The sequence below is a fragment of the Eleutherodactylus coqui genome, chromosome 5 (assembly GCF_035609145.1).
Source record: "Eleutherodactylus coqui strain aEleCoq1 chromosome 5, aEleCoq1.hap1, whole genome shotgun sequence".
NCBI classification, from domain to species: domain Eukaryota; kingdom Metazoa; phylum Chordata; class Amphibia; order Anura; family Eleutherodactylidae; genus Eleutherodactylus; species Eleutherodactylus coqui.
This window is the reverse complement of record NC_089841.1, coordinates 15509544-15537090: the sequence shown is the minus strand read 5'-3', so window position 1 is coordinate 15537090 and position 27547 is coordinate 15509544. Positions and strand designations below refer to the sequence as shown.

General features: G+C 46.3%; 2 protein-coding genes across 2 annotated transcripts in view; one reads left to right on the top strand and one right to left on the bottom strand.

Moving 5' to 3' along the window:
* The window catches only part of LOC136628999 (zinc finger protein 678-like), a 284392-nt gene that overhangs the window by 240715 nt on the left and 16130 nt on the right, over positions 1-27547 (bottom strand). The gene's annotated exons all lie outside the window — the stretch shown is intronic.
* LOC136627149 (gastrula zinc finger protein XlCGF66.1-like) lies at positions 8473-22122 on the top strand. Its single transcript, XM_066602085.1, has 5 exons — positions 8473-8503; positions 21055-21191; positions 21683-21862; positions 21945-22062; positions 22112-22122. Exons 2-5 carry the CDS (start codon positions 21114-21116, stop codon positions 22120-22122), a joined length of 387 nt encoding a protein of 128 aa, XP_066458182.1. The 5' UTR covers positions 8473-8503; positions 21055-21113.

Sequence of the window (27547 nt, the reverse complement as noted above, 5' to 3'; positions counted from 1 at the left end):
GCTTCTAGTTACGCCTTTACTCCATCTGAACTTGCACGGAGAGCCGCAGGACCATTTCGGTAAGCTACACCGGATAAACGGGGCTTAATACAAAATGCACCAAGTGAAAAAAACAACTATCCGCACTCCAAGGATAAAGGGATCCAGTATAAGAAAAATATCGTCCTTCTTTATTAATAGTAAATAACGAGCTAACGAGTAACGCGTTTCGGTATAGAATACCTTTTTCAAGCTCTTAACACTTCCATTAAACATACAAACATAAATAAGAACTCACATAGCCACGAGATTGTCTGCAGCACGCCGCGGGACAACTCCGTAATTAAAGGGGGCGTGGTAAAGCCTCCTAACTCACCCTTACGTCACATAGGTACGGCACTTGGAACGCACGTTGCGTTCCACGTTATTCAACAGAACTTTATTTATATTGCTAATGAACAGCAATCTCCGTTCAAAGTTCTGTGCGCACTCGCTATACGCTAAGTAATAATTGCTAGGATTTCAATAAACTTACTTACACCTAGACAATATTCATAAACAGAAACTAACGAATACATTTTACATATAAAAACTATCTAAAAATAAGTTCACTATATTATAAATTCATATAAAAGAATGGTAATATGGTCACAATTAATCTACAAATCCATATTTAAAGGGGTTGTCTCGTGAAATCAAGTGGGGTTCAGCACTTCTGTATGGCCATATTAATGCACTTTGTAATGTACATCGTGCATTAATTATGAGCCATACAGAAGTTATTCACTTACCTGCTCCGTTGCTAGAGTCCCCGTCGCCATGGATCCGTCTAAATTCGCTGTCTTCTGGCTTTTTTAGACGCGCTTGCGCAGTCCGGTCTTCTCCCTGGTGAATGGGGCCGCTCGTGCCGGAGAGCTGGTCCTCGTAGCTCCGCCCCGTCACGTGTGCCGATTCCAGCCAATCAGGAGGCTGGAATCGGCAATCGACCGCACAGAGCCCACGGTGCACCATGGGAGAAGACCCGCGGTGCATCATGGGTGAAGATCCCGGCGGCCATCTTGGTAAAGGAAGAAGGAAGTCGCCGCAGCGCGGGGATTCGGGTAAGTAATAAACTTTTTTTTTTTTTAACCCATCCCTTGGGTTTGTCTCGCACCGAACGGGGGGCCTATTGAATTAAAAAAAAAACCCGTTTCGGCGTGAGACAACCCCTTTAATTTGTTTTTAGCACGACCAATATATCTAAATTTACAAGGCCATTCAATTAAATAGATAACCTTGGTCGTGTTACAGGACAGATACTGACTAATTAAACATTTTTTATTACTATTATTCTCATCATACACAATTTCTGTTCTTTTATTAGCTATCACATGACAGCATTTACATTTAGCATGTTGGCATTTATATACTCCCGGTAATTTAGCGCATATGTGTTTAGACTGAGTACATTTTTTATCAGGATTCGATGGGGAAATAATGTTTTGAATTGTCCTATTTCTTTTAAAGATCCATACGGGATTCTTGTCTAGATGTTTCGAAAGAAATGGGTCCTGAGATAATATTGACCAGTGTGTCAGGGTAATTTCTGCGTACAGCACCAATCAGGCCCACCCCACTTGCCCCGCTGCCGGCGGTAAAGAAGAGACACCACACAGAGATCTGGTATAGCTCCTCACACGGGGACATGACTGCGCTGCCCCCTTTATTACAGATTACATGAGATCTTATACCCTTTGGTCTCATCACTAGGAATGGGTGATGGGCTCATTGGCTCAAATTCACCGCATAACCATATATGGGAAGTCCGGATTTCCGGCCTGAGACAGTGAAAGTTATGTACGTAGTTGAACAGTCGTTATCTTGCTACGGCGCCTCTGGAAAAACAGCCAAGTACACGCGGCCTTCGTGTCTGGTTATTCCTTGTGTTCAAGATACATTTTGTCTTCGCCTTACAAGGCCTCTTGGCATATCTGATATAAGGCGAAGTATTAAGTTTTTCATAGAGTTAGTACATATAAGAATAAAGTTAGTATACATATAAAAAAAAGGCACATAACTATATCTATATAAATGTATATATTCCAGTGTTTTCTTTTCTACCTACAAGGATATATATGTATCCTTCTCAAGTGTTTTTTAATAATATTTCTAATTGCAGTACTATTATTACTAAAGTTTGTTATAAATGATGGATTTATGAAATTATTCTTATTAGTCTTCTTTTTGATTGATGGTTTTTTGTTTACCGTATTTGATTCTTCGCGATTTTCTTATCTGCATTTTCTAGGATTTTTTCAGGATAATGTTTTTCTCTATCTTTTCTAAGGGCAGCTTGTTTTTCATAGTCACTGTTTAATGCACAGTTTCTCCGAACTCTCTTCAACTGGCTGTATGGTATATTTTTCAGCCAGTGTTTAGCGTGGCAGCTCCTATAATCCAGATAGGACTTTTGGCCCCCTTTTTAAAGTGTGTTCTCGTAATGACGCTTTTATCCATAGGGGCTAATTCTAAATCTGAAAAGGTTATCTGTTCCTGACTATAGTTGCTAGAAAATTTTAAATTATTAGTGTTATTATTTAAAACATCTATAAATTCTACAAGTCTATTTAAAGGGGTTGTCCCGCGCCGAAACGGGTTTTTTTTTTTATTCAATAGGCCCCCCGTTCGGCGCGAGACAAACCCAATGCATGGGTTAAAAAAAAAAAAGTTTAGTACTTACCCGAATCCCCGCGCTGCGGCGACTTCTTACTTACCTTACCAAGATGGCCGCCGGGATCTTCACCCACGATGCACCGCGGGTCTTCTCCCATGGTGCACCGTGGGCTCTGTGCGGTCCATTGCCGATTCCAGCCTCCTGATTGGCTGGAATCGGCACACGTGATGGGGCGGAGCTACGAGGAGCAGCTCTCCGGCACGAGCGGCCCCATTCACCAGGGAGAAGACCGGACTGCGCAAGCGCGTCTAAACGGGCGATTAGACGCTGAAATTAGACGGCACCATGGAGATGGGGACGCGAGCAACGGAACAGGTAAGTGAATAACTTCTGTATGGCTCATAATTAATGCACAATGTACATTACAAAGTGCATTAATATGGCCATACAGAAGTGTATAGACCCACTTGCTTTCGCGGGACAACCCCTTTAAAGGGCCCTTCCAAATTATTAAAACATCATCGATAAAACGTTTATAAAAAGCTAAATGTTCATGTGATAAAAAAGATTTTTCAAAATGGCCCATATACAGGTTGGCAAAAGCCGGGGCGAATTTACAGTGAAACTAATAAAGTGAAATTAATAAAGGAGAGGCCTTTATGGAAACTATAGATCTGAAGGGAAGCTTATTTCCACATCCCAATCCTCAACAATTGCTCAGGTTTGCAATACCTATGGTTAGAGAAGTATGCGATTTTCAGTTCAAATATCTGCCTTTCCGGACAGGTTTCCCCCCCTGCCCATAACTTGACAAAGATAACGGTGAAGCTTGTCATCAGCCTAAGTTAATTCTAGTTCCATATCTGGACGACATTGTGGTTATAGCCAAAACAGAGGAGCTCTTAAACTTCAATCTAGTAATAACCATCCAGCTTCTTCAATTTCAAGGCTAAATAATCAATTAGGAAAAACAGAAAATGACTCCCAGTCAGAGAAAGACCGTTATTGGGAGAATCCTAGAATTCCCACAAGCAAAATACAAAACCTTCAGATCAGAGCTTTTCTGAAACTAAAGATTTGTTCTATCCGGTCAGATATGTCCCTTTTAGGGAAACCTCTTGCATCCCTGCAGTAACACACAGACACAGACACACACACACAGACACACACACACAGCTCTACTCCATCCATCCTGACCCCCACACATCACACACAGCCCTACTCCATCCATCCTGATCCCCACACATTACACACAGCTCTACTCCATCCATCCTGACCCCCACACATCAGACACACAGTTCTACTCCATCCCTCCTGACCCCCACACATCACACACACAGCTCTACTCCATCCATCCTGACCCCCACACATCACACACACAGCTCTACTCCATCCATCCTGACCTCCACACATCACACACAGCTCTACTCCATCCATCCTGACCCCCACACATCACACACACAGCTCTACTCCATCCATCCTGACCACCACACATCACACACACAGCTCTACTCCATGCATCCTGACCCCCACACATCACACACAGCTCTACTCCATCCATCCTGACCCCCACACATCACACACACAGCTCTACTCCATCCATCCTGACCTCCACACATCACACACAGCTCTACTCCATCCATCCTGACCCCCACACATCACACACAGCTCTACTCCATCCATCCTGACCCCCACACATCACACACAGCTCTACTCCATGCATCCTGACCCCCACACATCACACACAGCTCTACTCCATCCATCCTGACCCCCACACATCACACACAGCTCTACTCCATCCATCCTGACCCCCACACATCATACACACAGCTCTACTCCATCCATCCTGACCCCCACACATCACACACAGCTCTACTCCATCCATCCTGACCCCCACACATCACACACACAGCTCTACTCCATCCATCCTGACCCCCACACATCACACACACAGCTCTACTCCATCCATCCTGACCCCCACACATCACACACACAGCTCTACTCCATCCATCCTGACCCACACACATCACACACACACAGCTCTACTCCATCCATCCTGACCCCCACACATCACACACACAGCTCTACTCCATCCATCCTGAGCCCCACACATCACACACACAGCTCTACTCCATCCATTCTGACCCCCACACATCACACACACACAGCTCTACTCCATCCATCCTGACCCCCACACATCACACACACAGCTGTACTCCATCCATCCTGACCCCCACACATCACACACACAGCTTTACTCCATCCATCCTGACCCCCCACACATCAAACACATCTCTACTCCATCCATCCTGACCCCCACACATCACACACACAGCTCTACTCCATTCATCCTGACCCCCACACACCGCACACAGCTCTACTCCATCCATCCTGACCCCCACACATCACACACAGCTCTACTGCATCCATCCTGACCCCCACACATCACACACACAGCTCTACTCCATCCATCCTGACCCCCCACACATCACACACAGCTCTACTCCATCCATCCTGACCCCCACACATCACACACACAGCTCTACTCCTTCCATCCTGACCGCCACACATCACACACACAGCTCTACTCCATCCATCCTGACCCCCACACATCACACACACAGCTCTACTCCATCCATCCTGACCCCCACACATCACACACACAGCTCTACTCCATCCATCCTGACCCCCACACATCACACACACACAGCTCTACTCCATCCATCCTGACCCCCACACATCACACACACAGCTCTACTCCATCCATCCTGACCCCCACACATCACACACAGCTCTACTCCATCCATCCTGAACCCCACACATCACACACACAGCTCTACTCCGTCCATCCTGACCCTCACACATCACACACACAGCTCTACTCCATCCATCCTGACCCCCGCACATCACACACACAGCTCTACTCCATCCATCCTGACCCCCACACATCACACACAGCTCTACTCCATCCATCCTGATCCCCACACATCACACACAGCTCTACTCCATCCATCCTGACCCCGACACATCACACACACAGCTCTACTCCATCCATCCTGACCCCCACACATCACACACACAGCTCTACTCCGTCCATCCTGACCCCCACACATCACACACACAGCTCTACTCCGTCCATCCTGACCCCCACACATCACACACACAGCTCTACTCCGTCCATCCTGACCCCCACACATCACACACACAGCTCTACTCCATCCATCCTGACCCCCACACATCACACACACAGCTCTACTCCATCCATCCTGACCCCCACACATCACACACACAGCTCTACTCCATCCATCCTGACCCCCACACATCACACACACAGCTCTACTCCATCCATCCTGACCCCCACACATCACACAGAGCTCTACTCCATCCATCCTGACCCCCACACATCACACACAGAGCTCTACTCCATCCATCCTGACCCCCACACATCACACACACAGGTCTACTCCATCTATCCTGACCCCCACACATCACAAACACAGCTCTACTCCATCAATCCTGACCCCCACACATCACACACAGCTCTACTCCATCCATCCTGACCCCCACACATCACACACACAGCTCTACTCCATCCATCCTGACCCCCACACATCACACACAGCTCTACTCCATCCATCCTGACCCCCACACATCACACACACAGCTCTACTCCATCCATCCTGCCCCCCACACATCACACACGGCTCTACTCCATCCATCCTGGCCCCCACACATCACACACGGCTCTACTCCATCCATCCTGACCCCCACACATCACACACACAGCTCTACTCCATCCATCCTGACCCCCACACATCACACACACAGCTCTACTCCATCCATCCTGACCACCACACATCACACACACAGCTCTATTCCATCCATCCTGACCCCCACACATCACACACACAGCTCTACTCCATCCATCCTGACCCCCACCCATCACACACACAGCTCTACTCCATCCATCCTGACCCCCACACATCACACATACAGCTCTACTCCATCCATCCTGACCCCCACACATCACACACACAGCTCTACTCCATCCATCCTGACCCCCACACATCACACACACAGCTCTACTCCATCCATCCTGACCCCCACACATCACACACAGCTCTACTCCATCCATCCTGACCCCCACACATCACACACAGCTCTACTCCATCCATCCTGACCCCCACACATCACACACAGCTCTACTCCATCCATCCTGACCCCCACACATCACACACAGCTCTACTCCATCCATCCTGATCCCCACACATCACACACACAGCTCTACTCCATCCATCCTGACCCCCACACATCACACACACAGCTCTACTCCATCCATCCTGACCCCCACACATCACACACACAGCTCTACTCCATCCATCCTGACCCCCACACATCACACACAGCTCTACTCCATCCATCCTGACCCCCACACATCACACACAGCTCTACTCCATCCATCCTGACCCCCACACATCACACACAGCTCTACTCCATCCATCCTGATCCCCACACATCACACACACAGCTCTACTCCATCCATCCTGACCCCCACACATCACACACACAGCTCTACTCCATCCATCCTGACCCCCACACATCACACACACAGCTCTACTCCATCCATCCTGACCCCCACACATCACACACAGCTCTACTCCATCCATCCTGACCCCCACACATCACACACAGCTCTACTCCATCCATCCTGATCCCCACACATCACACACACAGCTCTACTCCATCCATCCTGACCCCCACACATCACACACACAGCTCTACTCCATCCATCCTGACCCCCACACATCACACACACAGCTCTACTCCATCCATCCTGACCCCCACACATCACACACACAGCTCTACTCTATCCATCCTGACCCCCACACATCACACACACAGCTCTACTCCATCCATCCTGACCGCCACACATCACACACAGCTCTACTCCATCCATCCTGACCCCCACACATCACACACACAGCTCTACTGCATCCATCCTGACCCCCACACATCACACACAGCTCTACTCCATCCATCCTGACCCCCACACATCACACACACAGCTCTACTCCATCCATCCTGACCCCCACACATCACACACACAGCTCTACTCCATCCATCCTGACCCCCACACATCACACACACAGCTCTACTCCATCCATCCTGACCCCCACACATCACACACACAGCTTTACTACATCCATCCTGACCCCCACACATCACACACACAGCTCTACTCCATCCATCCTGACCCCCACACATCACACACACAGCTCTACTCCATCCATCCTGACCCCCACACATCACACACAGCTCTACTCCATCCATCCTGACCCCCCACACATCACACACACAGCTCTACTCCATCCATCCTGACCCCCACACATCACACACAGCTCTACTTCATCCATCCTGACCCCCACACATCACACACACAGCTCTACTCCATCCATCCTGACCCCCACACATCACACACAGCTCTACTCCATCCATCCTGACCCCCACACATCACACACACAGCTCTACTTCATCCATCCGGACCCCCACACATCACACACACAGCTCTACTCCATCCATCCTGACCCTCACACATCACACACACAGCTCTACTCCATCCATCCTGACCCCCCACACATCACACACACAGCTCTACTCCATCCATCCTGACCCCCACACATCACACACACAGCTCTACTACATCCTGTTCCCTTCTGCTCATCCAGCAGGGATCACAACCAGCACAGCAGAGCTCTGCAGATACTAATACCCCCTGGTCATGTGATCCCTGACTTCTCCCACACATATGATCAAATGATGGTGATGTCATCACAGGTCCTGGAAGCTCACTGCTGCTGTCCCGCTTTGCAGGTCAGTATGTCCCGTTATGTCAGGACCACCGGGGGAGGGGAGGATTAACCCCATAAGGACCGCTGGAGAAGGGGGGGTGATTAACCCTTCTGCTGCCAGAGGTCTTCCACCCTCCTACCTTTTCTCCGTCTTTTGCTCCTACATTGGGGGTATCGGCCCGCAGTGCCGCTTCTGGACAGCCGAGATGCGGTGAAATATTCGCTAATTACCGTGTTGCGCAGTTTGTATATTGATTGTTTCTGGCCGAGCGGTTCTGTATATAAATCCGCTGTTTACCTGCACAATTGTGCCGCCATTTACCCATCAATGTGAAACCGCGCCAAACAGCATCTCCGCACGGTTCTCGGCTGTACACACTGCTCTGTGGCCCCGGGGTAGAGCTTAAGGCTTCGGGCCCCTGATGCAAACACTCAGTTTGTGGATCTTCTGCACACCTTGTTTCCAAGGCTGCCGGCGACATTGCACCAGTAACTTTCTGAGGGATCACTGCGTTTCTTCCGCCGTTCGCACAGGAACATTTTGATGAAATGTCCACATTGGAGATCCGCACGGCCGTCGCTGATTCCTGACACGGATTTTCCTTTGTTGGAGCCGCAGATCTGCGTGTAAATTTACCACAGTCAGCGGGAAATCCTGTGTGCGATATTGTAATGTAGAATCCGCATTAAGAAGCGACGTGTCACCTCTATCTCCATCTCTTCCATGTGTGGATTTCACGTTTGCGTGCAGAATAACATCTACATCGTGAACACGACGGCGCAGGGAAGATCAGCTGATGTTCCATCTACTTTCTGAGAGAAAACAGATACAAAATAGGAATTTAGAAATTCAGACTTCTCAACATCATTCTTAACCAATTCACCATTTTCATCTTGTAAACATCCAATAGCATCTTAGATGTTTCTTTTGCTTTTGAATATAAGGGAGATGGAATAAATCCTCCACAGTGCCATCTATTGAAAGGCAGCATTCCTTCAAGTCAAAGTCAGACTCTTTATACAAGCCTTGTTATAATGACCAAGAATTAAAAGCAAAGCAAGACTCCATATACAGACAGCTGTTTCAGGGTTTTTGCCCTTTCATTAGTGTAAGGTAGGAGTCTGGCTTTGCTAGTGAGAGGCCTAGGACGGGGGTCAGAAAGGCTCTTTTCTCCTTAGGGAGAACAACTATATACTATAAACTAAGTGAGGAGACTCAAATGGCCACGCACGCTCCTCTGGGTAATATGCAAATAAGGGAGATGGAATAAATCCTCCACAGTGCCACCTATTGAAAGGCAGCAGGCCTCTCACTAGCAAAGCCAGACTCCTACTTTACACTAAGGGCTCATGTCCACGGGCAAAATAAGAATTAAAATCTGCAGCGGATTTTAACTCTTCTCCTGCCCGCGGATCCGCACCCCATAGGGATGCATTGACCACCCGCGGGTAGATAAATACCCGCGGATGGTCAATAAAAGGGATTTAAAAAAAAATGGAGCATGGAAAAATCTGGACCATGCTCCATTTTCATGCGGGTCTCCCGCGGGGACGGCTCCCGCGGGCTTCTATTGAAGCCTATGGAAGCCGTCCGGATCCGCGGGAGACAAAAATCACGTTTTACTCACCCGCTCCGGTTCTTCTCTTCGGCGCGGCGCCATCTTCTCTCAGTCGCGGCCGGATCATTTTGCTTCGGCCCGGCGCATGCGCGGGGCACGTCACCGACGTCATCATGCACATCCGCCGAGCCGAAGAAAGGAGATCCGGCCGCGACGAGAGAAGATGACGCCGCAGCGAAGAGAAGAAACGGAGCGGATGGGAGGTGAGTTTATTCTTATTTATTGTTATTTTCAGCGCTCATGTCCGCGGGGCAGGAGGGACCCGCTGCAGATTCTCCATGGAGAATCTGCAGCGGATCTGATTTTCCCCGTGGACATGAGGCCTAATGAAGGGAAAAAAACCCTGAAACAGCTGTCTGTACATGGAGTCTGGCTTTGCTTGTAATTCCCAGTCATTGTAACAAGGCTTGTATAAAAAGTCTGACTTTGACTTGAAGGAATGCTGCCTTCCAATAGGTGGCACTGTGGAGGATTTATTCCATCTCCCTTATTTGCATATTACCCAGAGGAGCGTGCATGGCCATATGAGTCTCCTCACTTAGTTTATAGTATATAATTGTTCTCCCTAAGGAGAAAATATAGCGTTTTTGCTTTTGACATACCCCCAAGTCCATTTTTATTGCTTTTGGCCTCTGTTACAAGCCTCCGTTCATTATTAGCTTTAGCTTTTCCGACACTTGCCCTACAGTTTCTGCAGACTGATTATATTCTTCTTTAGATATTCCCTCCTCTTTCCATTTCACAGACAGATTTTTCTTCCTTTTTAACATGTGTGCAAGTTCTGTGTTCATCCCTCCTGGTCTCTTTAAATACTCCCCATTCTTCCATTTTTTTAGGGATTGTTAAAGATGCTTTCAGAATTTCATTTCGCAATATTTCCCGACCTTCCTGGACGTTTCTGTCCTTAACCCCTTAAGGACCAGACACTTTTTAGGTATTTTACCCATGTGGTGGTTTAACTGCCCTATTTTTTTCCTTCAGTTTGCAAAATTTTTTTTGCTGTGTTTTTTTTCCGTGACATCGGGCTATTTTTTAAATATCTTTTTACTGACTTTTTTCAGTTTTTATTGAGGGGCAAAAAGCTAAAAACATATTTTTTTAAGATTTATAGTTTTCTTTTTAAATTAATACATTTACGCTAAAATAGAGTATGAGAACGGGTTCCTCATTTTGTTTCGGTCGTTTTGATATATAATCTGTATGGTTGGTGTTAGGGCGCACACGGCGAAGGTTTTGGTTGGCGCAGGCTTTGGGTTATTTTCTTTTTAATGTATATATTTTTATCTGATTTAGTAATATGGTTTTACTGATTTATGTGATTATTTTTTTATGATCTATATTCCCCATCATGTCATATAAGACCTCTGGGGGACATTCACATGTGTTTTTTAAATTTTTTTATTTGACACTTTCCCAATGTAGCTGGGGCATCCATAGGAGCCCTAGTTACAGGGAAAAATATCCCCTGTAGTGACAGTAGTCACTAGCAGAGCGGATCAGGGTCTGCCATGACCCTACAGCTCTGCTGTGCCATGGGATCCCGATGGTCACATGACCTGCGGGTCACGTAGTGGAAGTTATACTTCCACTTTCACTTCTTAGTACATATCGCTCATTGAGCACGGTGTACCAAGAAAAGGAGAAGACAGAAGGAGTTAAAAAATCCTCCTGCCTTCTGTTCGGGTTCTCAGTTGTGACTAACAGCTGACAACCTTACATGGTTCTGATTGATTGCAGAAGCAGGGGCTTTAATCCCGCTTTAAATTTTTACTATCGGGTGGAATTAAAGCCCAGGACCAAGGGCTGTATATTTACCGAATCAAATATTTAAGATTGGATTATTCCTACCCTCTTTCTGAGTCCATTAAAATTTACCTTTCTGAAATCCAACCTTGAGGTCTGAGTCTTCCCAGGTCTTCCTCCCCTTTGTATCCAAAATTCAAGGATAGCATGATCACTGCCTCCTAAGGTCCCAGCCACCCTTACTTCTTCCGCCATTCCCTCCCTGTTGGTAAGAATTCAGTCCAATATAGCAGTTTCCCTTGTTTCCTCTTCTACCTTTTGGAAAAGAAAGATGTCAGCAAGAGCGGATAAGAATTTGTTGAATCCATTACTTTTACCTAAGATTCCCAACAAATATCTGGATTGGTAAAATCTCCCGTGATCTGTATGTTGTGATTTTTTGAGAGCTTGTCCATCTGATGTAGAAAGACGTCATCCATATCTTCTGCTTGTCCAGGCGGCTTATAGTAAATGCTGGTACTGTTGTATCTTGAGGCCACCGGAACTAGGGGGTGGAGACATGGGTTGGGCTGCTTCACTAGCAGTGAAGTGGCAGGTGACGCTTCCAGCTTAGGCTCCCCGGGTTCATCGCTGTAGGCGGACTCTGATCATTGATTATCGCAGATACTGTGAGTTACCCTCGCCACTGGCGCTTCAGTCGTTGCTCCTCCTGGCTGTTTACTGTCCTCGGTGCTGTGCTTCCCTCCTTGTGCAGCGCTGTTCAACAGGTCGCCGGTCTCTGTCCCCCACAGTAACAGCCTGATACTCTACCGCTGGCGCTTTTCTTATAGCTCCTTTTGCCTGATAACTGTCCTCGGCACTCTGCTCCCCTTCTTGTGCAGCAGCCCGCTGTTAAAGCCTGTTACACCACCACTGCCGCTTCTCTCGTTGCTCATACTGCCTGCTTAGTGTCCCCGGTGGTGTGCTTCCCTCCTTGTGCAGCACCGCTCAACAGGCCGCCGGTGTCACTGTCTCCAGCTGCAACACTCTGCCCTGTAGCTCCTCTGATGTTCTGCTCTGCTGCCCCTTTGTGCCGTTGTTGGTCCTGCACGGACAGTATTTTGGCCGCTGTGTTCCGCTGCTCCTGGACCGACCAATACAGCTCGGCCACGGCACACTGTGGATGATTAGGCACTTAGTTTCCGTGTTGGCCTCCACAGGCACCTGTCTGGTGTCACTGTGTTAGCGGCCAGCCAGCAGTGCAGAATCTTCCATCCTCAGCTCAGCCAATCGGCAGCTAGGGGCCCAAAAGGGGTGTTCCCTCCTGCTAAAGGCTGTCAAACCCCTAACTTCCGATTGCATCAGAGTACAACAGTACCATAAATGCCTACAATGGTGTTCTTTCTGTTGTTCTCACCTTGAATTCTTACCCAAACAGTTTCTACAGAACTCCCAGCTCTGAAGCTTGAATCTCTGTGCAGATGAATGTTTTCCTAACATACAACAGAACACCTCCTCCCCTTTTATTAGGTCTGTTTCTTATAAATACATTGTATCCTTCAAGCCTTGTATTCAAATCATGTGTATCATTCCACCAGTTGTTCCAAAAAGAACACATGCCAAGGGGGCATGGCCAGCTGCAGAGTCGGGAAGACGCACGAGGCTCGAGCTCCGCCAAAACCCCCTATGGAAGCTCTGTTTTTGGCTTAAAATAGCAAATTCTCCACTGCCAAAAGCCCTCTATACTTCCCCCAGAGACGTGCAGTTCACAGGGTTGTGGGTGAAACCCCTTGAGGACCACCAGGGGTCATGCGGCCTGCCTCGGTGCCTTGGCCTTGCTCATCTCCCACAAGGTTTGAGAGACCACCCAGCAGCCTCCTATATGGGACCCAACACCAACAGCCATGGCGAATCCGTGAGCGGAGCGGCGGCCCAGCACTGGAGTTGCAGCCCGAGGTGCTTGGCTTCTGCCGGCGGGAGAGCCGAGGAGAAGATCACCAGCTTCCCCAGAGTCTCCCCGGAGCAGCGCCGGAAGGCAAAGCAGGCTGAAACACTACATACCCCTGAGGATCGAGGGTCGGAGGGGACTTGGGGGCTAACAACAGGGCCGAGATTGCGGTGGACCAGGTGACCAGCCTGGAGGCTGTGTCCTCAGCCGGACCTGAGACCTCATCGGACGACCTGTGGGCTCCCACACTCCAACAGAGGACAATACAGCACGGCGGGAACCCAGCTGCAACATAAAGTTGCAGTGCCTGAGGGGGTGAGTCCTGCAAACCCCCCACATCCCCCTCCTAAGCCTAATCCAGATACAAAGCATGGAGAAAGGGGGAACAGAGCTGCAAAGAGAGGTCAGCTTAAGTACTCCCCTCACAAACAGCTGGGCTTTCCCCTGTCCTGGTCCAAAGGGACTGTCAGAAATCCTGCACCATCTCTCTTCAAGACACTGCTGCCATCTAGTGGTGATACGGGAAAGTACAGCTGCAATCAAAATTTCTCCAGAGCTCTGCTGACACCTAGTGGCAAAACTGGGAACTGCAGCTATTACTCTGATAATTGACCTAATTGACCATCTCACACCTTATATACAGCCTACAGTTCTCATACAGTAACTTATGCAAGCAGGGTCTTGGAAAAAGCTCACAATTAGTGGAACCCCGCTCAAAATCCCGTGCGTTTTGACCGACCTTACCCACATTTCCTAGACCTATGCAGCAGACCCACTAGGTTCCCCCACCAAGCTGAAAGGGTGCATACATAGACACGATGTTTTACTGTCATCTGTGATCTGTGTTCCACTCCCATCCTGGTCATTTCAGTGGAAGCCGGACTGATGTCACACCACTATGTCAAAGAAAAATAGCAAGCAGGGTAAATCACGACCTTCTAAATCGCAGAGCACACTTCCAGAACTATTCTCAAGCTCTCAACCTACCCCCTCTGAACTGGAGAGGCCACAGAAGCAAGATGCGGACATGAAAAATCCAATGTCGCCAATACTAGGATCAATTTGCCTAACCATCGCCAACAACAGACAACTCCCCACTCTCTGCCCACGATACGGCGCTTTCTCCGTATACAACAGCTATTTAAAGCAGAACTGCAATCGGCTCTACAAGACATCAAGAGTCAGATACACTACCTAGGACAACGCACTGCAGAACTGGAGCACAAGACAGACAACATCGTAGATGCCTTGGACCAAGAATGAGCTAAGGGTGAGGATTTCTCTGAGAGGATAGAAGCTTTGTAATAAAATGTGAAGACTTGGAAAATAGAAGCAGACGAGCTAACATCCGAATCAAAGGCTTGTCAGAGGCAGTTACCAACATCCACAAAGCTGAAATCAATCTGTTCTCTCCGCTGCTACCATAAGACTCTCAAGAAAACTTGCATATCATCCATATTCACTGAGCCCTGAGTAGACCTAACAGCCCAGATCTACCTAGAGACGTTGCACTCAAACTCCACTATGGCGAGATGCACGACCAGATATTGGCAACAGCAAGAAACCTAGCCGTTCTTTCGGGGGTCCCGACGTCTGTCCAGATTTATGCGGATATCGCCCCAATCACCCTGGCTAAAAGAAGAAGAAGCTTGAGACCCCTCATACAGGTTTTGCAAAGAGCCAACATCCACTACAGATGAAACTTCCCCTTCACATTGAACATGAAGATCAACCAGCGAACATACAATTTCCGAACCCTAGAGGAAGGAAGACATGCCCTGGAGGAAGAGAGAATTCCTTTTGATACCCCGAATGTCGTAACACCCAAAGCCCAGCAGCCGACAAAGACCTGGTCAACGACCAGAACCTCACGCCGAGAGCAACCTCCCCAGATATGTGGAACCCCACACAACTACGAGACTGTATGGTACACCTTTTATATATTACGCAGTGCCACCCAGAGAGGAAAAGGAAAATTTGGAGACTTTACAAAACAACTTTCTGCCCCCCCCCCCCAAGCATTAAAGACAATGCACTTTGCCCCTGTTCACCTGGGATTAGTTGTTTAAATGATGCGCTAATGGGTTCCGAATGTCTCGATCTCTATACTAGGTTGCCCTCAGAACAAGCGAGACACTCAACTTGACCTATACTGAACAATGTTAAAGTTTAAAATTTGTGGTATCGATCTGGCTCTTAACTAGAGATGAGCGAACGTACTCGGTAAGAGTGATTTCGCAATCGAGCACCGCGATTTTCGAGTACTTCACTACTCGGGTGAAAAGTACTCGGGTGCGCCGGGGGTGAGCGGGGGGTTGCAGCGGGGAGTGGGGGGGAGAGAGAGAGGGCTCCCCCCTGTTCCCCGCTGCTACCCCCCACTCCGCCGCCCCCCCCCCCCCCCCCCGGCGCACCCGAGTACTTTTCACCCGAGTAGTGAAGTACTCGAAAATCGCGGTGCTCGATTGCGAAATCGCCCTTACCAAGTACGTTCGCTTATCTCTACTCTTAACCTTTTCTTTTCTAGCCACTTCTAGCTCCAGGCGGACTGGAGGTATTTGCTGCCTATTCCACCCAGAACCTAACAGGTGTCCAACATATTATGAGGGATGCACCCGACGTCTGGCCCACTTTGGGCCTACAAGTCCAATATGTTGTTGTTTTTTTGTAAGTTGTAAGTTTATCTAACTCTGTGTCTTTTTCCAAGGTAAATTCCACATGTAAGCACTATGTACACCTACCATGATTTGTAGGACTCTCTAGACAGACACACATTGGGAGGACGGTGGCTCTTAGATCAGGGCTACCTGGGCCCCAAACAAGTGGAGGATATGGGGACTACCACCCACTGCCCAAGCCTTCATCGGCATATAACTTACTAGTAAAATAATAGTTATCCTCTCCCACAATGTTAAGGGGCTTATTTTCACCTCTAAAGAGACGCAAAGCTCTGTCCCACTATTTGAAACTTAAACTAGGCATTATTTGCCTACAGGAGACTCGCTTCTCTGCTTCATCTGCGCCAAGGTTTTTTCACCCTGAGTACTCTAAAATATATTCTTCTACAGCCCCAAGAAACATCAAGGCGTTACTACCCTCATACACAACTCCTTCCCCTTGACGGTCACCCATGTGAAAGCTGATCCACAGGGCAGATCTCTTATCCTACAGAGTTCTTTTTATGACAATAAAGTAATGATGCTAAACTCCTATGCCCCCAGCACAAACCCACATAAACTTTTCTCCATAGTGGCCAACAAACTCCGAAACAATCCAGATTCCCATATCTATTGTGCAGTCCACCTCTCTGGACCACTCCTATTTGGGCGTAGATAGACTAAGTCCAGCGCAAAGAGCTTCCTTAAAGGCTACAATGGTGGATCTGGCAATAGCAGATGTGTGGAGGGAGATTCATTGAGCAAAAAAAGATACACATTCTTCTCTCCACCCCATAAATCTTACTCGTGCTTAGACTGGACCCTTGTGTCTACATCGATTCTACCAACCCTGGCCCAAGCCCGTCATATCCCTTGTGCCTGGTCAGACCATGATATGGTTATGTTACACTTCCTGGACCACCAATCACACACACACTCGATGAAATGGAGACCAAATTAAGCCCTTCTTAAGAACCCAGCATCCCTCTCCCAAATAAATGATCAACTTAAAACCTACCTGGACACTAATGTTACCCTCAACTCACAACCAGTATGGGTTTGGCTAGCCCATAAGGAATACAAAAGGGGACAGATTATCAAAATTCCAACACGCATTAAGAAAGAGAAAGCCCGGAAAGTAACATACCTGGAGAGATGGCTGGGCATCCTAGAACGAGCGAACCAACAGCTCCTGTGCCCGGCTCTGATTAAAGAAATAAGGGACATTAAGCTCCAGCTGGATCTACTCTACACATCCCAAGCTAAGAGGGCCCTACAGTGGACAAAAGCCCGTTACTACCGACTGGCTAATAAACCTGACAAGTTGTTGGCCACAAAACTTAAGCAAAGAGAGACACTTAACACAGTCTCCTTAATCCGGTCAGACGATGGGAACGGCACCTCAAACCCCAGCACAATTGCACAGACATTTCAAGATTTCTATAGTTCTCTCTATAAATATAAGCCACAGAGACACCTATTAGCTCCACAGTCCCTCCTAGATGGAATCCCCCTACCACAATTGGACCCAAATCAATAATCTGATTTAAACCAACCCATTGAGGTGGAGGAGGTGGAAGAAACTATAAAAAATGTAAAGCTAGGCAAAGCTCCAGGGCCTGATGGGCTGACCGCCCTCTACTATAAAAAGTTTGCAGAACTCCTCATCGACCCCTTGATTCGATTGTATAATGACCTACTTTCGGGAAAACAAATACCTGAGGAATTCTTGGACGCTCATATAGTGGTGATTCCTAAACCCAATAAAGATCACACCACCCCAAAGAACTACTGCCCTATATCTCTCTTAAATTTAGATTATAAAATATTTACTATTATCCTCGCCACCCAGATAAATAAATATCTACCTGCCCTGATCCACAGGGACCAAGTGGGTTTTATCGCTGCAAGCCAAGCCCATGATAATGTTAGAAAAATTCTGAACCTTGTCCACATCTCACAATCCCAGAAATCCCAATTATTTCTTCTAGCACTTGACATAGAAAAGGTGTTCGATAGCCTGTCATGGGACTATCTATTTGCTGTTTTAGAAAAGATTGGGGGTGGAGGGACCATACATAGCGGCCCTTAGGTCCCTGTACTCCCATCCATCCGCGAAACTAAAACTCCCAAATTTTGAGAACAACTCAATCCCTAATCAGAGAGGGACAAGACAGGGTTGTCTGTTGTCCCCAGCCATATTTGCATTAGCGATGGAGCCTCTGGCTTGTTTAATTAGACAAAACCCAAACATAGCAGGTCTTAGTTGTGGGGATAGAGAATACAAGATGAGTCTGTTTGCAGACAATATCTTGCTCTTCCTCACTAGGCCCCTCACCTCTCTACCCAACCTGTTTGGAACCCTTGATACACTTGCGGAGGTGTTGGGGATAACGGTCAATATGGACAAGACAGAGGTTCTTTATATCAATGTCCCCGGCCTGATGAAAAAGCTTATAGACCTCAATTTTGGGTTTCACCCCCCCCCCCCCCCACACACACACACTTTCACCCCCCCACACACACATCTTATCTACCTGGGCATAAAACTCCCTCCTGCTCTGACTTCCCTGTATAGTTGGAATTACCCCCCATTATTTAAAGTCATTAAGGCAGAATTGAGAAGATAGGACCAGCCCACCCTGTCCTGGATTGGACGCATAAATGCAATTAAAATGACAATACTACCAAGACTTCTTTATTTATTTCACTGCTTCCCAGTTAACATCCCTATGGCTGAATTGAAAGATATTCAACAGACTGTTTTCTGATTTATTTGGGGAGAGAAGAGACCAAGAATTCATCAAAATATTATGTTCTACCATAGATGTGTAGGCGGGCTGTCCGTTCCCAGCTTTCAAAAAAAAATTTTCGTGGCCCAATTATCTCAGGTCCCTCCAATATTTGCTGGTACAGGAGCACCCCTTTAGACACAACTGAAGTCCTCTATGATAGCCCCGCTGGGCTTTCATACAGTTTTCTGGGACAGGAGTTTCAAGGTAGTGGCCCTGCGTCTAGCATCCCCACTGATGTCCCATCTTTTTGACATTTTGAGAAAGACTAGGTTCAAAAATTCTCTGATGATAGACCCTTCTCTCCCTTTGCCTATTACCCCTAATCAGGGCTTCCCCCTGAGTACCCAGCAGAAGACCTTCTGCTGGTGGAAGTATAGGAGTATAGTACTCCTAAACAATTTCTAACAATTCCAAAAACTGCTTAGTATCCCCCAGATTATTGAGAGATATGATGTCTCTGATAATAGATGGTTCGAACTTCACCAGATATACAGTTTTGTCAGATTACTGCTGCCTACAACTTCTATATCGAATAACTCCACGTTCGAAAGATTGTGTCTTTGGACCCCTTTGCAGCCAGGGACTATTTCCTACCTTTATGCAACGATGAATCAACCTTCCCTAGATGGCAAACTTCCGTATGTGTTTAGATGGAAACGAGACATTAACAACTATCTCTCTCTACCTCGTTGGCATCATTGTTGTACATTTACATTAAAAGGCAGCCACCAGGTGACATTGGCATAGACCTCAATTAAGGTTCTCCACAGGTCCTATATGGTCCCTGAAATTATTAGCAAATTTAACCTGAACAGCTCCTCATCCTGTTTTCGGGGATGCGCTGAATTAGGTTCTACTGTAAACACCTGGTGGACCTGACGAAGGTGAGATCACTCTGGGGACAGGTTTCTGGCCTTGTTTCCTCGGTGATTGGCAAGTTCTTTGGCCGGGTCCCAGCGACATGTTTGCTAGCGGATAAACAGCTAGGCTTTAACAATGAATAACACAAATTGGCTCAAAATATATGCATGGCTACCAAAGTGTATATAGCATCACAATGGTTTTCGCCTGTACTGCAGATAGATCTGGTCAAGGCTAGAATCTCACAGAGGATGGTAAACGAGAAGCTTTCTGCTATCAGGGAAGGTAGGATGGAGTTGTTCCTGAAAACGTGGCTGCCAGGGTCTGACTGTTCGGAAGCCCTGGATGCAGCGTTATACAGGAAACATACTTTAATAAGCAGAAGCGTGGAGAAGAGTCATTGGGGCGGATCCCCACCTGGATCAGCTGTCAGCCCAACCGATCCAGGTGAAGAGAAGCCTAATTAGATGTCATGCTGCTTGTAGTCGGGGCATCACAAACGTCTAACAGGTTCCTCTAATACCTCCTTTAGGCCAGTTTCATACAGGTGATAAAATATAGTTTTCTTCAAATTTGCGATGTTTTCACTCAAGCGATGTTGCATGAAAAAAAAACACAGCATGTCCTGTTTTTCTTTGTTTTCTTCTTTTTTTCTTTCCCATGTTTCCCTAATGGAGGCTCTGTTTTATCGCATTGCAACACACGAATTTGCAATTTCTGTGTAATGTCTTTTTAACCTTAGAAAGTCCTATTGTCTTGATGGCGACAGAATTGCAAGCGGTAGTAGGGTTTCGCGGGAAAAAGCAGTTCTAACGCTCTGACATCTTATGAGCAATATTGACGTGATTTTCTCATGGCGATATCCCGATCGCCCATGTGAAATTGGCCTAAATGTTCCCCCTTATTCTCTCCAGTAATTGTGTTGTTTTCTGAAGGATTTTGTGTGGTTTTTATATTGCCTCATCTTCTTTTAGCTCCTACAATACCGGATCCTCTGATATCTTCTAGTCAAGAGAATTTTCCTCATTAAAGGATGGAGACGGACAGGAACAAGATGGCGAAGAGCATATTAAATCTCACCCTAGAGATACTCTTTCAGCTTACTGGGGAGGTGAGAGATCCTGATGATCGCAGTCAAAAGTTTTTCAGCAGCAGCACTTTAGGAATAACTCAAACTCCCCGATGTCTTCAAAAGTCATATTAAGCAGGCGAGGAGGGGAATTGCAAAGCCCAGCAGGGTCCGGATCATGACCCACCACAGAAACCCTAAATAGAATATAGTCCAGGCAGCATCAGATGTATCCAAAGAATTTTTTATTCCTCCATAAAAAACTGGCGACGTTTCGACCCGTGCAAGGGTCTTCATCAAGCTCCATAAAGAGCTTGATAAAGACCCTTGCACCCGGTCGAAACGCCACCAGTTTTTTATGGAGGAATAAAAAATTCTTTGGATACATCTGATGCTGCCTGGACTATATTCTATTTAGAGATCCTGATGATGTCACATTACATCATTCTTATCATAACAGATGATGTCACTGCAGAGGTGATAGACTCTGGAAATGTCTGTAGTGATATTTATTAATGTCTCCTCATATGCAGGATTACACAGTAGTGAAGAAGACCTCTGGTTATGGTAGTTGGGCCCCTGTGTGTGATGGATGGGGGAGACCCCTGAGACCAATCCTGGGGCCCCCACCTCACCCCCTGATACACGAGGACATCAATGTACAGAAGATTCTAGAACTCACCAACAAGATGATTGAGCTGCTGACTGGAGAGGTGATACTGCAGGGAATGCTGGGACATTATACAGTAACAGCACTGGAGGCTTCTGGGTGATGACTGTATATTGTGTTGTCAGGTTCCTATAAGGTGTCAGGATGTCGCTGTGTATTTCTCCATGGAGGAGTGGGAGTATTTAGAAGGACACAAGGATCTGTACAAGGACGCCATGATGAAGACCCACCAGCCGCTCCCATCACCAGGTAATAGGCAGGACTAAATCCACGGGGACTTTATAATCTGTATATAAAGAATGACTTCAGTGTCCGTCTGTGTTTCCTGCAGTTCCATCCAGTAAGAGAAGAACCCCAGAGAGATGTCCCCGTCCTCTTCTTCAACAGGACCATCAGGTAGATGGAGATGTCCCTCTGATCTCTAGAAGGCTGTGAAGCTCTTGTCTTCAGTCTTATTAGAGGTCTTCTACTTATGTGGCCTAGATAACTACTCCTGTCAGGTCATTATGCCATAAAACATTCCACACGACTTCTCCAACCGTCTGCTGACTTTTACAATATTTGTTTCACAGCTTTTGGATCCGGATGAAGATCTGTCCAATATTAATACTACAGAGACAAATGTGAGAGGCGATCAGCGGTGTAAAGAGGAGATTCCTACAGGTAACCACACAGGTGAGTAGTAACCACTAAATACAGCAGAGTAGAGTCACAGATTCTCCTCGGTCACCGGCTGCAGGTAGTTATGTAGGTTTATAAGCTCTGGGATCTGTCAGATTTTCCGCTGTATATTCCCCCATTCAGCCGGAGTACAAACTAAATATGGCTGACAATGTGATCCGTTATAGGAGATAACACAGGATGGGCATTTATAATATGGATGGGGAATATATGTGGGAGTCTTTCTTTATCATCTGCAGTCCGTACGAATCGGGATGGAGTGCCCAATTTTCTGATTTCAGAACCCATAGCTGCTGATAGACTCATATCACATTACTATGTGCTAACACAATAGAGCGTGGAGACATAGACCCAGATAACAGAAGATTCTTTGGAGGTTTGGAGGTTACTGCTGTGAGTGTCAGGAATTCTGCTCAAAAAAGACTAGTAGAAAACCATGTGATGCTTTATATGAGTTCATTAGGGAAAAACAGGAACTAATCTTGGTGCAGAAATGGCCGAACTCTGTCTGTATGGAAGATACTATTTATGTAGTGATTCTCAATGGAAAGGAACCCGAGTCTTGTAGAGAACTCTGCTGCAAGTGCTTCTGCAGGAGCCTTTAATAGATCCCCCAGGACCCCCATATTATTGACAGCAACCACAGTTAGTTACTGATAAGACCAGATTCAGATTTGCAGTTTTTGGTGTTTTTTCCTAATATTTTGATCAAAATCGTGAATAGAAGGAAAAATATGAAAAACGTGTCTTTCATTTTAACAGAAGACAGCATCTGCTAATCTGATATCTGAGCTGAAGGCTTCGTTTGTAGACTCTGGCATAGATCCGGCACCAAATAATGGACAACATACTGTAGCATACTGCACTGTCTTGTCCAGGACATATCAGCGGGCATGCCTGAAGCCGGATGGACCACATTGTAGGCAGTCATAATGCCATGTGATAGATGTGGCACTCTTGTGTTTTCTGTTAGGCTTCTAGTATGGAGCTAAACAACATAAGGCGGCAGCACTAGTGTGTGTACTAATCCGGCCTTACACTTGCTCCACCACCATGACTTCTTCATACATGACCATACTGCTCCTCCCCTCAGTGATAAAGTACATGTAGCTGTCAGGAGTGTGTGAGATGGACACCACCTAATAGCACTGACTCAGAGGGACCTTTATGGTTCCCCACTGAGCATTTACTAGAAGAGTGGTGACAGGTACACTGATACATGACCCTGTGAAGATGGGGGCTTCAGCACAGAAGGGGGGAACTGCGAGAGAACGGTCTGGTGGCCGGATCTCATGAGCTACTCGTCCTCGCTCTGAGCTCTACTGATGGACTGGGGTATCTGTTTTGCCATCCTTGTTTTTAGTACATTACTAACTGAGTGTTACCACCTGACGTGTAGTTGGTATTGGAATGTTTCTCTATAAATCTAATCCTCTTTATATAGCACATACATATTCTGCGGCACTTTACATCACCTGACATTTTGGGTTCTAGTTTGGCTTTTAATTTTTTAAATTCACCTAATAGCATGTTTTTTGAAGTATGGCAATAAACCCACATAGAAGATACAAACTCCATGCAGATGTTGTCTATAGTCAGATTTGAACCCAGGACCCCAGTGCTGCAAGGCAACAGTGTTAACCATGAAGCTACCATGCTGTTTAATAATGTCAATATAACTTATAAAATAGTAAAATCAGTTTGATTCTTGGCAGATGATGGTATCGGAAGCTCAGAGGGACATCTGATGTCTGCATATTGTAAAGTAGAGAATTGTGATATCGTACAATATACATATGAAGAACCTGACATTATCCCAGATATCCCCTCAACCCTTCACAGCAGAGATCCATCATCTGATCCTCTTATACAGGCCTCATCTTCTGATTCATCACAGACTGATAAAATAACTCCCAGAAGGGGAGAACATCAAAGAGCTCACACAGGAGAGAAGCTGTATTCCTGTCCGGAATGTGGAAAATGTTTTACTGAGAATTCAAGTCTACTTAGACATCAGAGAATTCACACTGGAGAGAAGCCATTTTCATGTTCAGAATGTGGGAAATGTTTCACAGTAAAATCCCATCTTGTTACACATAAGAGAATACATACAGCGGAGAAGCCATTTTCATGTTCAGAATGTGGGAAATGTTTCACAGTGAAAGCAAATCTTATAACACATCAGAGAATTCACACAGGAGAGAAGCCATTTTCATGTTCAGAATGTGGGAAATGTTTTGGAAGGAAATCCGTCCTTGTTAAACATCAGATAACTCACACAGGGGAAAAACCATTTTCATGTTCAGAATGTGGGAAATGTTTTATTCACAAAATAAATCTTGTTAGACATAAGAGAAGTCACACAAGTGAAAAACCGTATTCATGTTCAGAATGTGGGAAATGTTTTACTCAGAATTCAAGTCTTGTTGCACATAAGAGGATTCACACAGGAGAGAAGCCATTTACATGTTCAGAATGTGGGAAAATGTATTCTCGTAAGTCAGATCTTGTCAGACATCAAAAAATTCACACAGGAGAGAAACCGTTTTCTTGCTCTGAATGTGGGAAATTTTTTCTTCAAAAAGTACATCTTTTTAGACATGAGAGATGTCACACAGGGGAAAAGCCGTATTCATGTTCAGAATGTGGGAAATGTTTTACAGGAAAATCAAATCTTGTTACACATAAGAAAATTCACACAGGGGAAAATCCATGTTTATCATGGCCACAATTTATTTTCAGGGGCCCCCTTACCAGAATACCAACTGGGCCTTCCCTGTCCCACCCTGCCCTCCTAGGCGATCCACCCTGTACCCCCTGAAAATTGTGTTACGATAGTCTGCGTGTTTTAGTCAAGGGTGTAAAAAAAGAAAATCAAACAATAGATAAGTGTTTATAGATTACAAACTGCAAACTGAGTGCTCCAAAAGTAATACAATCATTACAAATTGATTTATTATATCTGAAAAATCAACAGTCTTTGCCAATTCCTTTTCTGTTGCCAGCAATGATAACTGCCATGTTTTTAATGTATTCGCAAGTCTATTGAAGAACCTTAATGCAGATGCCACTGAGATTGGTCTGGTGCAGAAGAGCTGAAGAGCCAGACAATATATACATTTGTGTATATATTGGCCTGACCTGTTAATAGCCTCAATATGAAATAAAGCTGAATTGTTTACAAATCTGAAAAAAAATGAGTTTGATTTAGCAATTACTTTAATATGATTAGTTAATAGAGATGAGCGAACCTACTCGGCCACGCCCCTTTTTCACCCGAGCGCCGCGATTTTCAAGTACTTCCGTACTCGGGCGAAAAGATTCGGGGGGCGCCGTGGGTGAGTGGGGGGTTGCAGCGGGGAGAGGGAGAGAGGGCTCCCCCCTGTTCCCCGCTGCTACCCCCCGCTCCGCCACACCTCCCCCCTCCCCTCGGCGCCCCCCGAATCTTTTCACCTGAGTACGGAAGTACTCGAAAATCGCGGTGCTCGATCGAGTAATTACTCGAAACGAGTAGGTTCGCTCATCTCTATTAGTTAACTCTTTTATATGCCAGTTCTTACTGGAAATTCCCAAAAACCAAATACACAGAGAATAAAAACCATTGTTACCAATGGGTTCATTCTCACTAGTATACTGTATTTGTTGTCGGAATTTCTAGCACGCAAAACGATAGGCACTGACCTAACAAACAGCCATTCACACAAAAATGGCTGTGTTTTCTAGCATAAAACAGTCTATCATGTCTGCACAGCACCCTAGGGAGTGATTGTTATACTTATCGGGGTCCCCACTGACAGTCGGTCCTTCTCTGAAGCTGGCGGCATCTCACTATAGTACAGAAAAGTGAGAAGCTGCCTCTGCATGGGGAAAAAACAGGCTGTCAGTGGGGACCCGGTGAGTAAAATCACATTCTCGGGTCCTTGCCATGTCCCCACAGAAACTTAACTTATGCTTGTTTTGCTGTTGGTTTTAGAAAAATTATTTTTTCTCCTGGTCGGCTAGGCCCCTCATAGGCCTGGGGTCCCTGGCCATGGGTGTGGATGTTTCTCCCCTGTGGGGACATGGTATTTATGTACAGAATGTGGGAAACATTTTCCAACAAAATCAGAACTTGTAAAGCATGAAAGAGAATTCACACGGGGGAGAAGTCGTTTTCATACTCAGAATGTGGGAAATGTTTTACTCAGAATTCAACTCTTCTTCTACATGAGAGAATTCACACACAGAAGTTGTCATTATCTTTAACTCATGTTATTTACAATGAATACAAGAAAATATCAGCCGTGACAAAGTGACTCTTATGCAATAGAAAGGGGTGTACATTTGGAGCAGTAAATGCTGATTCCTGTATGTAATTGCCAATAAAATGTCTGTTATCCAAATAGCCAATACAATCCAGATGACCTGTCCTATAAATCACCCGCGTGCACGGGATCTTCCACATTAATAGATATCTGCATCTCACAACCATAGGGGGGTTATTAATGCTACACACTTTGATTGGGTTACCGGTACTACTCTTGGGGTACCAAAAGAGTCAGTTTGGGGCTCTATTTTTAATATATTTATTATTGATCTGGTAGAAGGATTGTTCAGTAAAATATCAATAGTTGTAGATGACACAAAACTGTGTAAATAAATTAACATAAGAGGACACAAAGACGGTTTCAAGAGGATCTCGATAAGTTAGGGGCAGAAAAGTGTCAGATAAGGATTAACACTAGAGATGAGCGAACGTACTCGGTAAGGGCGATTTCGCAATCGAGCACCGCGATTTTCGAGTACTTCACTACTCGGGTGAAAAGTACTCGGGTGCGCTGTGGGTGAGCGGGCGGTTGCAGCGGGGAGTGGGGGGGGAGGGAGAGAGAGAGGGCTCCCCCCTGTTCCCCGCTGCTACCCCCCACTCCCCTCTGCAACCCCCCGCCCCACAGCGCACCCGAGTACTTTTCACCCGAGTAGTGAAGTACTCGAAAATCGCGGTGCTCGATTGCGAAATCGCCCTTACCGAGTACGTTCGCTCATCTCTAATTAACACTGATGACACGAG

What these genes read in the sequence shown, in the direction of transcription:
- LOC136627149 (XM_066602085.1), top strand. Translation starts at nt 21,114, where the DNA reads ATGGAGACGGACAGGAACAAGATGGCGAAGAGCATATTAAATCTCACC. An exon ending in TCTTTCAGCTTACTGGGGAG is followed by an intron (nt 21,192 to 21,682) that starts GTGAGAGATCCT and finishes CCTCATATGCAG; the next exon opens with GATTACACAGTAGTGAAGAA. An exon ending in TTGAGCTGCTGACTGGAGAG is followed by an intron (nt 21,863 to 21,944) that starts GTGATACTGCAG and finishes TTGTGTTGTCAG; the next exon opens with GTTCCTATAAGGTGTCAGGA.